Source organism: Ascaphus truei, chromosome 8, assembly GCF_040206685.1.
Source record: "Ascaphus truei isolate aAscTru1 chromosome 8, aAscTru1.hap1, whole genome shotgun sequence".
NCBI classification, from domain to species: Eukaryota; Metazoa; Chordata; class Amphibia; order Anura; family Ascaphidae; genus Ascaphus; species Ascaphus truei.
The window spans coordinates 34,596,512-34,610,014 of NC_134490.1; the positions used below are offsets into that span (position 1 = coordinate 34,596,512).

General features: G+C 45.9%; 1 protein-coding gene across 1 annotated transcript; it reads left to right on the forward strand.

The window, feature by feature from the left end:
• Positions 1-5,249: 5,249 nt before the first annotated feature.
• Positions 5,250-8,761, forward strand: LOC142501428 (forkhead box protein L2-like). The gene is made up of 3 exons (XM_075611333.1): positions 5,250-5,775; positions 6,190-6,362; positions 6,559-8,761. Exons 1-3 carry the CDS (start codon positions 5,470-5,472, stop codon positions 6,773-6,775), a joined length of 696 nt encoding a protein of 231 aa, XP_075467448.1. The 5' UTR covers positions 5,250-5,469; the 3' UTR covers positions 6,776-8,761.
• The last annotated feature ends 4,742 nt before the right edge of the window (positions 8,762-13,503 follow it).

Here is a 13,503-nt window from a genome sequence, read left to right on the forward strand (position 1 = left end):
ATCCTGAATTATCCCATTCATAGACCTAAAAAATCATATATAATACAATAGAAAACAATTTGCCACATTAATATATACTACATTTTAAAAGAATCTGAGGACGGAGAAACATCTTAAATATTCAAAGTTGATCTTATTTACATTCATGTGCAATCAAAACTGCTCTCCATTGTATTGGCTGACATTACATGTGAATGCTAACTTTGAACAGTGTAGGATTTATCTCATATGTGAATGGTTTTGGTGTTTGCGCAATTCCAACTGTATAAAGGTTGAATAAGGACTTCCCTTTGATGTCTTGGGTCAAAAAGTGAAGTGCTGCCGATTTTTTTTTTTTTTTTTTTTTTTTTTTTTTTTTCTTCCCTCTTTTAGGGATCTCCCTGTATTACTTCATAACCTTTACATGATCTAGAACATTTGTCCTAGCAGTTCCTTTATGTACAAATTTTATAAGGCGTCATCGTAATACAGTTTTCTGTCGGTTGACTCAGCTACTGCTTTGAGATCCTATATCAAGGACTTATTACTCTCTATTATAGGCTAAAGCAGTAAAATTCCGGGCATTGTTGAAATCCCTGCTCTCTGGTTAAATTTCCGGGTATAATCCAATCAGTAATGCCCAGAATTTTTGCTGCTTGCTTTGTGTGTATTTTCAATGTGTTTATTTCCAGCCAATCAGCTTTCAGAACAGCTGAGACAGGGCAGGGGATTGGTCAAGAAGTATGAGCCACAGGTTGACTCCTCCCCCACCCTCGGGAAACAGCTGACTGAGTGACTGAGCAGACTCAGTTGAATTGGGGGGGGGGGAGGGGGGAAGGTGTGAGTCTGCAAAGTAAGTAAGTGGCTGTCTGCAGTTTGTGTGTGTGTATGTGTGTATGTGTGTGTGGTGTCAACAGCAGCAGTGTTTATGGGTGTAGCAGCAGCTGTGTGTGTGGTGTGCTGTTTTGTGTTGTATGTGTGTGTAGCAGCTGTTTGTGTGTAGAGCTGGTGTGTGTGTCAGTATCAGCAGCAGTGTTTATGGGTGTAGCAGCAGGTGTGTGTGTGTGTGTGTGTGTGTGTGTGTGTGTGTGTGTACGTACACAGAGGGGGCTTCAGTGTGTGGATATAGATAGCTGCAGTGTAAGCGTATATAGAGGTGGTTTAATGTATTTACCATTTTATTTTAATTAAAAAAAATCTATATAACTATACAAAAGTGTCTTCTTTATGAAAAAGCCTACATTTAGCCTATAATAGTAATAATCCCCTCAGAACAGGGCATTACTGCCCAATAATGCCCTGGCTGGGTTAAAGTCCCTCGGCTTCACCTCGGGCCTTCAACTCTTCCAGCCAGGGCATTATTGGCCAGTAATGCCCCGTTCTGAGGGGATTATTACTTAAGTTCACAGGTCAATAAGTGCACTGGTGGAATAACGCTGGCATATCTCCTTTCTCTTTGGATGCATATCTGCTTGAGTTTACACACAAACAATGTTGCTCGTTTCCTCCCATTAGATACCAATCGCCTTGAATTTTCATCAGTCTATATTCATGTTGTCCTACAATATTCATTCGTCTTGTCGCAATGCTTTACTTGTTTTTGTTGGAAAAGAGACTCACTGTATCAAACGTTGCATGCATTTTCTCTCCTAGCCTCGAAGCCTTCTTGTGATGTACACCATTGATATATACCAATGCGCGTTTCACAGTCACATGGGCGGCTTCATCAGGGTTTTCTGAGGTCCCACCTGCTAGGACTTATATATTTAGCAAATCAAAGTCTCCTATTCCCCTTCAATGCTACTAATGTTTCCAAGATCTGCACCACCCTAATTCATAAAAAAAAAGTTCTTAAATGTATTTCATATTAAAAGTGCTCCTTGGTTCCACTGTATAAATTAATCTCTGTTCTAATTGCAACAATTTTGTCTATATTGCCTCCTAATATTTGTATGTATTCTGTCAATACCAACATAATAATCCCTCAGTACTGCCACCATGGATTATTTTTTTTTAAATGTCTTGCTACTATCTTATCTTAGTATTTTGATCCACAGGAAGGCAAACAAAAAAAAACCCTGGTGAAACATCACCCAATGATATCACATACGGGAAAAAATTAATTCCTGACTGACTGACATTATTTGGAATCAGATTTCTCCCTGAATCAGAATCCTTTCCATGTTTACTTATTTGGCATATATCTGTATACCTTTCCTTTCAAAAAAGATGTCCAAACACACTAGTAAAGGCTGTGGAAGAGGCAGGACTATGGAGAGAGGAGCCTATAAAAGAAGCTGGGAGAGCGTGGGGAGTGATCTCATGATAGAATGGCTGAGACTCGCGTCAGTTCATCCTGCAAGGCGGCCCAGTAGGACATACAGAAGCAGAGAGATGCCTAGGGATGAAAGCAGTGGCAGAGAGAGAGAGAGAGAGAGCGAGCTGAGACAATCAACAACCAATCAGGTTACCGTTGTCATTATTAAAGAACAAGGGGATCCTCAAAAACAGACAAGGGTACTGAAGGCTTTGCGAAGAACGGGCCTACTATGGTTACATTCAGTCACTAAGAGCTCCAACATTGTGTCGGCACCAACACAGGCCCCTCATAACACGGGGTGGTTGTGGTGCTTGGTAGAGACATTGGTACACGACCGCGCAGTGTTTTATAAATACAGTAATAATACCGTATGTACATGATCTTCCAATTTGAGGATCACGGTTATGTCTGTATATCTGTGGTAAAAAGAGGTTTATAAAAATACGTCTTGTTATTCAAGGCCTAGCGTCGTGTCCTATTGTCTGACCTTTGGTCCACGTGCCCAGAATGGGAGATAGGACTGTTATAATGGGGAGTAGGACTTGGACCCCCCACCTTAGCGGATAGAAGTCAGTCTAAGGAGACAGAAAGAGGGGTAACATAAACATACTCCACCACCTCTTCTATTTGCTTGATCCCTCCGAAAAAGGGAATAAGCCTGTAAATTAACTGCCCAGTCATAAGTTTCATCCCACCATGTGTCAGTAATGCCTGTGCTGTCATACCTGTGCTGTCATACCTGTGCTGTCATACCTGTGCTGTCATACTGCTCCCTTGTAGCTAATAATTCAAGCTCCCCCATTTTATCTGTCTGGCCTCTTGCATTAGGCCAGGTCCCCAGTGGCCGCTTGCTGCGGCGTGCGCGCCACACACCACAGCACAACCCTCTATGGGACAGGCCCCAGTGGCCGTGTGTGGGCGCGCAAAGCGCTGTGACGCGTACGCAGGCAGGGAAGACAAGAATGTTGTCAGCCCGTGCCGTGACGTGGTCACGTCCTCCGTGGGCAGCCAATGCCAGGGCAGATATGCCCCGCCATGGCCACACCCCCCGTCATGGCAGCGCCCCCCCCCCCATTTTGGCCACGACCCCGTGCCTCCCATCGTCCCTACAGACCGCAGATCACGGCTGCTGGCTGTGCGCGCGCCGCCAGGACACCAGACGCACGTGCAGCAGTCAACACTGGGGCCATAGCCTTAGCAAGAATGCATTTAAGGTTTTTTCCAGTCTGTGCAGCTGTTATCTGCTCCTGCCTACCTGCTCCTGCCTACCTGCTCCTGCCTACCTGCTCCTGCCTACCTGCTCCTGCCTACCTGCTCCTGCCTACCTGCTCCTGCCTACCTGCTCCTATTGGATTTAGTCTTTAGAAGTTTACTAGTATTATTTGTGTTTAATATGGGTACCTCCCGGCTTGCCAAACTACCACTTCCCCCCACTCTACCTCCATGAGAACTAGCTATTTCCCCATTCTTATCTATTCTGTCTAGTTTGTTATTTGTTTCTTGTTCCTCCCCTTTATGAAAGTCTATTTCATCCTATGGTGCCAACTCGCCAGGTACTCTGTTTCGGGTCATCAAAGATGTGTTCACACACCTTAACATCATCATCATCATCATCATCATCTTCTTCTTTCTTCTTCTTCTTCCTGTAGTTGGAATACATAACTTGATTCTGTAGTGGCTGTTTGTTCTGATGGTGCAGATCCTGGACAATCGGAGCACAAAGAAAAAATATTTACCCAAATTATCTAAATATTCTATGTGGGTTTCTTTTCAAATTTAGTATATATTAATGGGGTGAATTGTTTTTTTCATTGTAATTTGTTTTTATTGTATTTTATGATATTTTTCATGACTGAGTTCCATATGAGGTCATTCATGATTAATAAATTGATATTTGTACAGTACAATTCTCATCATTGGTGGAGTTTTATTTCTGCGATTATGATATTTATTCTCAGAGCGTGCAGCCCATCCCCCCCATGTCTCTCTCTATAGCGGTATCTCTGTTCGGGGCTGGCACTTGTGCTTCACTCTGCAGTATATGTTGTAATGTTTGCACTGCAGTTCTTGTGAGAGTGCCTTGAGAAGATAATACGATGAGTATTTATTAAGCTGAGCGGAATTGGGGGGGGGGGGGGGGGTGAATCTGTGATCTGGAAAAGCTTGGCAACCCCTCACATTGATGATGTGAAATTCTTGGGTAAGGGATCACTGTCTCTCCTGGGTTGATCAAACTTGCCCGGAAAATGTTACTTCTAAATTGATGACGTCCGCATGTAATCCACAGCTGCTTGCCATCTCTTTTTTTTCTGGGATACGAGGAGAAAAAACATTTTCATAGTCAACAACTGAGCCATTTATACTGAAGCAGGGATATCCTGAAAACCTGACCTGTTGATGGCCCTTCAAGACTGGAGTTGGCCACCACTGCATTAGATAATACAACCCTTTTCCTGCCAGACGAGTCAGCCAGGCAGTGCACTGGCACGGCTGTGCTGTGTCCAGAGGTGTGTATTTAGCGCAGTGCTTGTGCTTAGATGAAGCACATTATGGGTTACATAGTTATATAGTGGATGAGGTTGAACAAAAGACATGAGGTTGAATAAAAGTCCATCGAGTTCAACCTATGTTAAATGTATCCTATATTTGTATTTACAGTATTTTGATCCACAGGAAGGCAAACAAAAAAACCCGGTGAAACATCATCCAATCGTATGCCATACGGGGAAAATTCAATTCCTTCCTGACTCCAATAATGGCAATCAGATATCTCCGTGGATCAACATCCTCCCCATGTTTCGTTGGCATGTCATTGTGTTTGGGTAGATGCTTTGCCGTGTTGGCATGTGGCTGTGTGTTTGCTTTGCCGTGTGTTTGGCGAGTGGCTATGTGTTTGGCATGTGGATTAATCACGTTATTTGCAGGATTAAGGTGTAAATCCGCACAGATAACAGAAGCTTCACCGGATAAACAGACACACAATTAGCAGAACTAGTAATGTGCACTCATTAGAGCGAGAGACAGCCAGGGAGGAAGAGGCAGAGACCGCCAAGGAGAGGAAGACACAGCAGTGTAAAAGTGTGAGCGATTACAGCAGAAAGACCAAACCAAAAAAGAGGCGAAACAAAGGGAAGTGGCCGAGTGTTATTCCTCTAGTCCTGGGACACAGGATGCCCTCTGCTGCTCGTGCTCCTGGAGCCTCCTTCCTGATTGACTCACTGCTGGGACGAGCTCCTGTGGGCCAACATGCGAGTCAACAAATCCCACAGACCCTGCCAGAGAGCAGTCAATCAGAAGACAGGCTGGGGGCCCCTGTAAGCGGGCAATCAGTAGACCGGACCGTGACCTCGGAGAAGCCCAATCAGTCATACATCGCTCTGATCTCAAGAGCTATCCTGTCCGCCCCTGAGAAGAGACTGCAGCTGAGTGACATCTACCAGTGGATTATGGAGACTTATCCCTACTACCACAACCAGGTACACAACATCAACATTACTATACAACTACACATTACTAAATTATATATAAAATTGGATCTTGGAGATCTACCCATACTAAAACAACCACTAGTACACAGCATCATCACAACGTTACAAAATCTATACAATTACACATAGAGTGAGATCTACCTATGGATCATAGAGACCTACCATAACCAGGTACACAACTACACATTTTTGAGTAACCTCTACCACTGGATCATGGATACTTAACCCTACAGCCACAATGAGGTGAACAACATCTACACAACTACAGATCACAGAGTAACCTCTACCAGTGGGTCATGGATACTTACCCCTACTACACAACCGCACATACAAACACGCACACAGCTACTTACCTTGTACACATCAACACAACTACACATCATTGTGTGCCTCTCTTGTCAGGATAAGAGCTGGAGGAACAGTGTGCGTCACAACTTGTCCCTCAACGAGTGCTTCATCAAGGCCGGGCGCAGCGATAACGGGAAGGGACATTACTGGGCCGTGCATCCTGCCAATTTGGAGGACTTCTCTCGGGGAGACTACCACCGGCGCAGGGCGAGGAGGCGCATCCGCAGGTCAGAGACTGCCGGGGCAACCCCGTATGACACCCACTTAGGTTACACCCTAACGTGTGAAACGCAATCATGTGACCCCCCCAAAATGTGACCCCCCTTCCAAACTGTGACACCCCCATATGTGATAACTCGACATGTAACACTCTCTCTCCTCTCCATCCTTCCCCCTCTCTTCCTCTCCCTTTCTCTCTCACAGGGTCTCCTCTGTCTTTGGCTACCCATCTCACTTTCCTCTCTACGGCCTGCGTTGCTTTCATCAAAGATTTTGTGTCTGCTGCCCCTCTTCATACTCCCCATCCAACATCCCCCGACTCTGCCCCCTCGTGGACCCTCCAGCACACCGGACAGGGGGGCGCAGACCCCTTCCTATACCATTGCTCTGGCCCTGGCACCGGTTGCCCCCATACATATAACCTCGGACAGTAGGTGCGTGGGTTATCTTGCGCCCATTGCAGAAGAACAGTGGATGTATACACCTTTTCTGGGGAGGTATGAGGCTTTGCATGGTGTGTCACCCATATTCTGGGGACTCCTTGGGATTTTCTAAACCCTACAAAATAATTGTATACCCCACTATTCCAACCAAATAAGTCTATTCTGCAGTGTTGGGGCCCAGCCTTCTCCCTATATATTATTGTGAGTTTTAAAGACACCCCCCCATCCCCATTAACCCTCTTCACAGCCAGATGGACCAGCTTTGCTAAAACACCTGAGGCTGTGTCCCCGCTGGTGCTGACCGCGCTCATGCTGGAGAGCGGTGACATCACCAACTCTGCAAGCATGAGCGCCGGGTGTCCTGTCTATTTTGCAAGCGCGCGCGTGGGGGACATGTTGAGTGCGCTTCAAACTCTCTTCTTTTTTTTTGTCTCCCCACGCGCCAAGCTTGGGAGAGTGTGCGTGCCCACGCGTGAGCGGGGACGTGAGTATTAAGATTCCAATAAGTAAACTCGGCAAGCGCCGGGCGCTCAGCGCTAGCGTGGACGCAGAAGAAGAAGCATTTCATGCTCTCGCTCCTGCCAGGTATGAGCGCCATTTTGTATGTGGCTAGGAGAAAAACTATAAACACAAATTGAGGTGGCAGTCAGCAGCCTGCGGCCAGATATAAAGAGGAAGGCTGGAATCTCTGCAGAAAGCAGAATGCGCGTCTTAAAAGGCTACATTGAATATACGCACAACTCTCTGCCCCTCCATCTAGCCCCTCTGCTATTCCAGTCCTGACCTTACACTCCTCGTGCGCAGCACCCTGCCCTAATTTCTTGATAATTGCTTGCGAGGCTCTTAACGAGATCTGCCGATCGCAGCCTCTAATTGGTCTTTAGTCGGATTTGCCGCTCACAGGTTTAGTGTTAATCTGAGTGTCTAATCGTCCGGAATCTGCTGCACCTTGAGAAATAGGCGGCTTAGGATGGGCACTCATCCCCTGACCCTGCCCATGTCACAGCCACGGGCAGAGAAAGAGGCACCGTCCACTGCGTCGGGGGACATGGAGAAAGGCAGGGGGACACTGACACAGGGCACCACAAGGTGACATGAGGACGGTCTACATATTGCATTTTGTGTGAAGGATGTCAAGCAAGGGGTTAAACGTTGTGCCAAGTGTGTGTTTTTATAAAAGCTTTAACCCCCTCAGAACCGGAGGGTCCGGCCACCCCGTGACCACCGACCCTCCTCCAGTAGCAGTCACGGGATCGTTATCCTGATTGCTTCCGTTGATGTGTAAACGTCAGAGGAACCCCCCAAGGGAGGCCACCTTTAGTGAGGTACGCTGTATATCTGTCGGGCACTGAAGGGGTTAAATCCCAAAGCTAAGGTTTTGCGTGGCTGAAGTGGCAGGCCCAGGTGATCGAGCAATTAGGGAAATACCTGTTAGTTTTCTCAGGAACTGTTTCTATGAAACGGACAGAGGGGGGGAAGCGACGTCTCCCGGGTACCCAGAGGGGTCACTGTGAGCGAGGCTGGTCTGGGTTGGGGAAAGCTTCAAGATCATATCATAAAATCTCCCTAAAAAAACAAACCCTAAAAGTTACCGAAAGGACAGAACATTTTTTTTTTTTTTTTTAGATAATTCCAGCTAACATGAATTAAAATGTATGTTCTGTACATCTCTTGGTGATGCCGTATATCAATCTACACTGATGAGACCCAAAAGGTTGGGAGAGCTGTCTGTGAGTAGGGTTACTGTCCCTGCACTTCATAAACCAAGGCTGTGCTGAAAAGCTGTGTATTACGGCAGCCATAAGCTTATAGGGCTCCATGTTAAAATGGATAAGAAGCAATAGGTGATACTGTGTGCTCATTTGCATGTCATTACCCAGATTCCCCGGCTGCAGTGGAAGCACTATGCTAAGATCATGCGACCACTCCGCCCCTCCCTCCCCCCCCCCCCCTGGATCATGCAACCACTCCGCCCCTCCCTCCCCCCCCCGGATCATGCGACCACTCCGCCCCTCCCCCCCCCCCGGATCATGCGACCACTCCGCCCCCCCCCCCCCGGATCATGCGACCACTCCGCCCCCCCCCCCCCCCGGATCATGCGACCACTCCGCCCCCCCCCCCCCCGGATCATGCGACCACTCCGCCCCCCCCACGGATCATGCAACCAATCCACCCCTCCCCCCCTGGATCATGCAACCACTCCGCCCCTCCCCCTGGATCATGCGACCCCTCCCCACCCCCCCCCCCCGGATCATGCGACCCCTCCGCACCCCCCCCCTGGATCATGCGACCCCTCCGCCCCCCCCCCCTGGATCATGCGACCCCTCCGCCACTGATGACGGAACTGAAACGGAGTTGTCCTCCTTCCGTTCCATGTAATGTTTGGCCACGTGCGGAGCGCAGAATGCATTCTCCCCTAGATAAGAGCAGGAATGTGATGCCATAGTTACTATATTAGGGGCCCCACAGTACCTGATCCCATGACCTAGTAGCCAAGTATAAAGAGCACCTGAAGGGTTATATTGCATACGTATATGTAGCTCCCTTACGGCGACGCGGATTACATCGGAGTAGGAATTTGAAATAGGTGCTCATTAACTTAAAGCTGCATTCCCCCCCACACACCTACCCCTAATTTATATATATTTCAATTTTACCTGATCCAAGGAGTCCCCTGAAGCCTTGTCCATGTTCCCCTGACATGCGAGAACCCCCCCCCCCCCCCAGTTCTCCATATATATGTAGGGTTTTTGTGTGCTGGTTTTGACACAGAAAAACTACAAATATGGTGGCGAGGGTCACCAATAGAGAGCATGCGACTTCACTTAAAGACGATATTGCAGCTTTTCTATTGGCTGTCAAGCACTGACCCCACTGCCATTTTGTGCCTGGCGGGCATATGTTCTGCCCGGTGCCAGTATCGAGGGGACCCTGAATGTTGGGGAATCAGAGCAGCTCCATGAAACCCTTGGTTCGCTGCTTTGAACTATTTATTTAGGGCATCACCATACAACTGCAGGTTCTTTCGGGCCGGGCAGCGAGCTAGAGACTACAATGAAACAGGCACGGAGACTTTTACAAAAAATTTTATTAACAGACAACAGATTACATGTTTTCCTGCAAAAAAAAACCCCTCTTCCCTGGCCTCTATGGTTCCTGGGCTTCTATTTGCCAGGGGTACCTTGCTTAGCAGATGTTAAGGTGAAGAGAAGAGGGGTGCCGGAGTTACATCATTCATGTACATGTCCTGCCAATCTCCACACGCCTGGGATGCATCTAAGACGAGGGTGAGTGTCGTAGGATCACCACTTTGGTTAATCCTTAAACAGGATCTGTTTCTTCCCTCCACTAGCCCCCACTGAGTCACTAATTTAAAACGGTAACCGCACCTAGAAGTGCCAGGGAAAAAATGGCTGAAACGTTTCCACCTTTTTGGGGGGTACATTGTGTTGTTTTTCGTTCCTCATGATCTCCTGCAGAACCTGCTGTTGGACTTCGTGTGGTAATTTTATAGGTTTTTCCATTTGACTCCTTTTTTACAGCCTGTCCGATTTTAGCGACTGTGTTATTCTGTAATCTTTTATTCAGCACTGTAACACCGTTTTGTTATATTAAATCTAAAAATGAAGAAGTTCTGTCTTTGGGCAATAATTGAACCCGTTTACTTTGGGAGGGATTGTTCCGTTTTGTTAAATTGTGCGTTTATTCCTTCCGTTCCCGGGCACCTCCCGACTGGAACAACCTACCAGAGACTGTCAAAAGCCGCTACCCGTCTAAGTTCTTTCAAGACTTCAGGTGTCTCCATCTTGTCTGCAACTGTTACATCCGCCCATAATCCTGTACTGTCTCTATCTGTCCATGAAATGTCTGAAACACAACGTAACCACTGTTCGTTTAACGCAACCATGTCTTGTCACCAGAACTCTGTGCCCAGCACATGCATGAAAACGAGAGGTAACGCTCAATGTATTACTTCCTGGTAAAACCTTTTATAAATAGATAATTGATGTGGGGGATCGGATAAACCCTTAAATAAATCCTGATGACAGCAGCGATTGAGACATTTGCTCCTTTTTAGTACCCTCGAGGTGAGAGACAAACTGGACGGACAGTTTGTGGTTAACCACACCCACTGGCAAGTGTGTCACACGATAGGGACACAGACACGGAACCATGAGGGGGAACCGACATAAAGATTCCTATTGCCCATTGAACCTATTTACCCCTACACAAGGGATCTGTATACACATAAGTGTGTATAAATATGTATATCTTTATTTATATAGCGCTTTACAATACACCTGAACATAATATTCGAAACGCAGTGGGAAGAAGAGCTTCAGACATAAAACCATAGGAGTCCCTGCCCCAAAGAGCTTACAATCTAACTGGTAAGGATTTACAGAGACAGGTGGGTGTTCTGGCGAGTGCGACTGCAAGGGGCCAAGATGTATAGTACAAATATATAAATTCATGAAGAGGATGAGATTATATATATATATATATATAATCAAAAATAAATAGATGATACCATTCTGTGGCTAACGAAATGCTTTTATTTGTGCGAGCTTTTGAGATACACTGATCTCTTCTTCCGGCGGTGTTACTATGGATAAAGCAAGCAAGGGTTTTACTTAAAAACAATGCATCTTGGAATGTATCTGACTGAAGCCTATCCCTACCCCCTTCTGTGCTGTATGCGATTTAGGACTTAAGTCTTAAAGCTGCAGTTCAGTCAATATCCTGCATGTGTTTTTTTTAATAAATCAGTTCTGTAGTAAGAAAAAATACTTTTAGCATTTTCTGTTTTTAAAAAAACAACTTTGAAAGACCAATTTTCTTGTATTCTATATTAACAGCCATTTGCTAAGGCACTGCCCCTTCATGTCCTGTCACAAGCCCTGGCACACCCCTTTGTCAGCCCTGCCCTCCATCTAGCACGTCAGTGCAGGAGTGCTCATGAATATTCATGAGCTTCCACTGAGAGACAGAAGCAGAAGAAAAACAGATCCCTTCACTAATTATGTCACCAAATTTCGCCTATCAATACATGGAGAACGAATTGACCTGCAGCTATACAGTTCTTTAGGTAATTAGAGATTGCACACATGAAATCTATTGAAGTAAAAAATAAAAAATAAAAGACTGAACTGCAGCTTTAAGGTGTTAAACAGTCCCTGAATGAATGAATGAATGAATGAATGAATGAATGAATGAAAAAGAGAGAGTAAATATAAATTTATAAAGCGCCCACAGTTTATACAGCGCTTTACACAGTATACACTGTAGGCGCTTTATAAATTTATATTTACACACATACACTCTTACATCACTAACATTCAGGGACCATTTAACACCTTAAGTCATAAATCGCATACAGCACAGGGGGGAGGGATAGGCTTCAGTCAGATACATTCCAAGATGCACTGTTTTTAAGTAAAACCCTTGCTTGCTTTAGCCATTGTAACACCGCTGAAAGAAGAGATCAGTGTATCTCAAAAGCTCGCACAAATAAAAGCCTTTCGTTAACCACAGAATAGCATCGTCTAATCGTTTTTGATAATTAAGCTTGGCTAACAAGGTACAGATATATATATATATATATATATATATATATATATATTACATATACATACATATACTGTGCTTGTTCTGAAACATCTCTTAATTTAATTCCAATCCCTCCCCCAAAATCCCAGTGAGAAGTCACACACAACTAATCTCAAAGACCTGGTTTATTTACAGGAGCACACGAGATTTGCATATGCAGTAACCGGACAGTGCCAGGAGTGGGACACAGGGAGAGAGCTGGCCCCAAGAGCTAACACTCCACCTGAAATCCTATGGAATGAATTGGGACAAAGGGACCCTCTTACACTGCAAGGGGGTGATCATGCTCAAACCCTTCACAGGGTCTTAATGTTGACAAATTAAAACCATTGCCCCCCCAGCACTGATAGAATGGACCAGGGACGTGATTTGTCCTGCTGTGATACTCCTGTGGAATGTGCAGTGTGAAGGGGACAGAGCTGCTAACTAACCTCCCCACAGGGTGACACTCACACAGACAACAGGGACTTCTGTTCCTCCCACTGCAGACTGCCTGAGCCTGCCCCTGATAATATAGTCTGGATGTCACTCTACATTTGCTATAAACCCAGGACTGTCTGAGCCTGTCCCTAATAATCTGCTGTCAGGAGATCACTCTACATTAGATATAAACCAGCCCTCTCTGAACCTGTCCCTGATAATATAATCAGGAAGTCACCCTCCATTAGATTTAAACCCAGGACTGGCTGAACCTGTCCCTGATAATATAGTCAGGAGGTCACCTTCCATTAGATATAAAGCCAGGGCTGTCAGGGGGCCACCTGCACAGCACGGTGCTGTTCTCTTGCAGTATAAGAGGGGTTTCCGTTTCCAGCTCTGACACCAACACATCAAAATAACAATAAAAAGGAAGGGGGAAATACAAACATAAAATAAACAAAGTCCTCTCTAAGATTCAAGCTTCCTTTACAAGTGCAATCAGCAGTGAGGGCTCAGGAGAGGTCACATGACCTAATTAGCACCATCCTCATTAACTCCCCCAGCAGAGAGACCCCCGAAGTGCAAAGTGACAGCCACGCAGAGCGATGTCACGCGTCCCCTCTCTGCTGCCCCGAAAAACATGTAAACATTGGGGGGGATTTGTTTCAATCCTGTA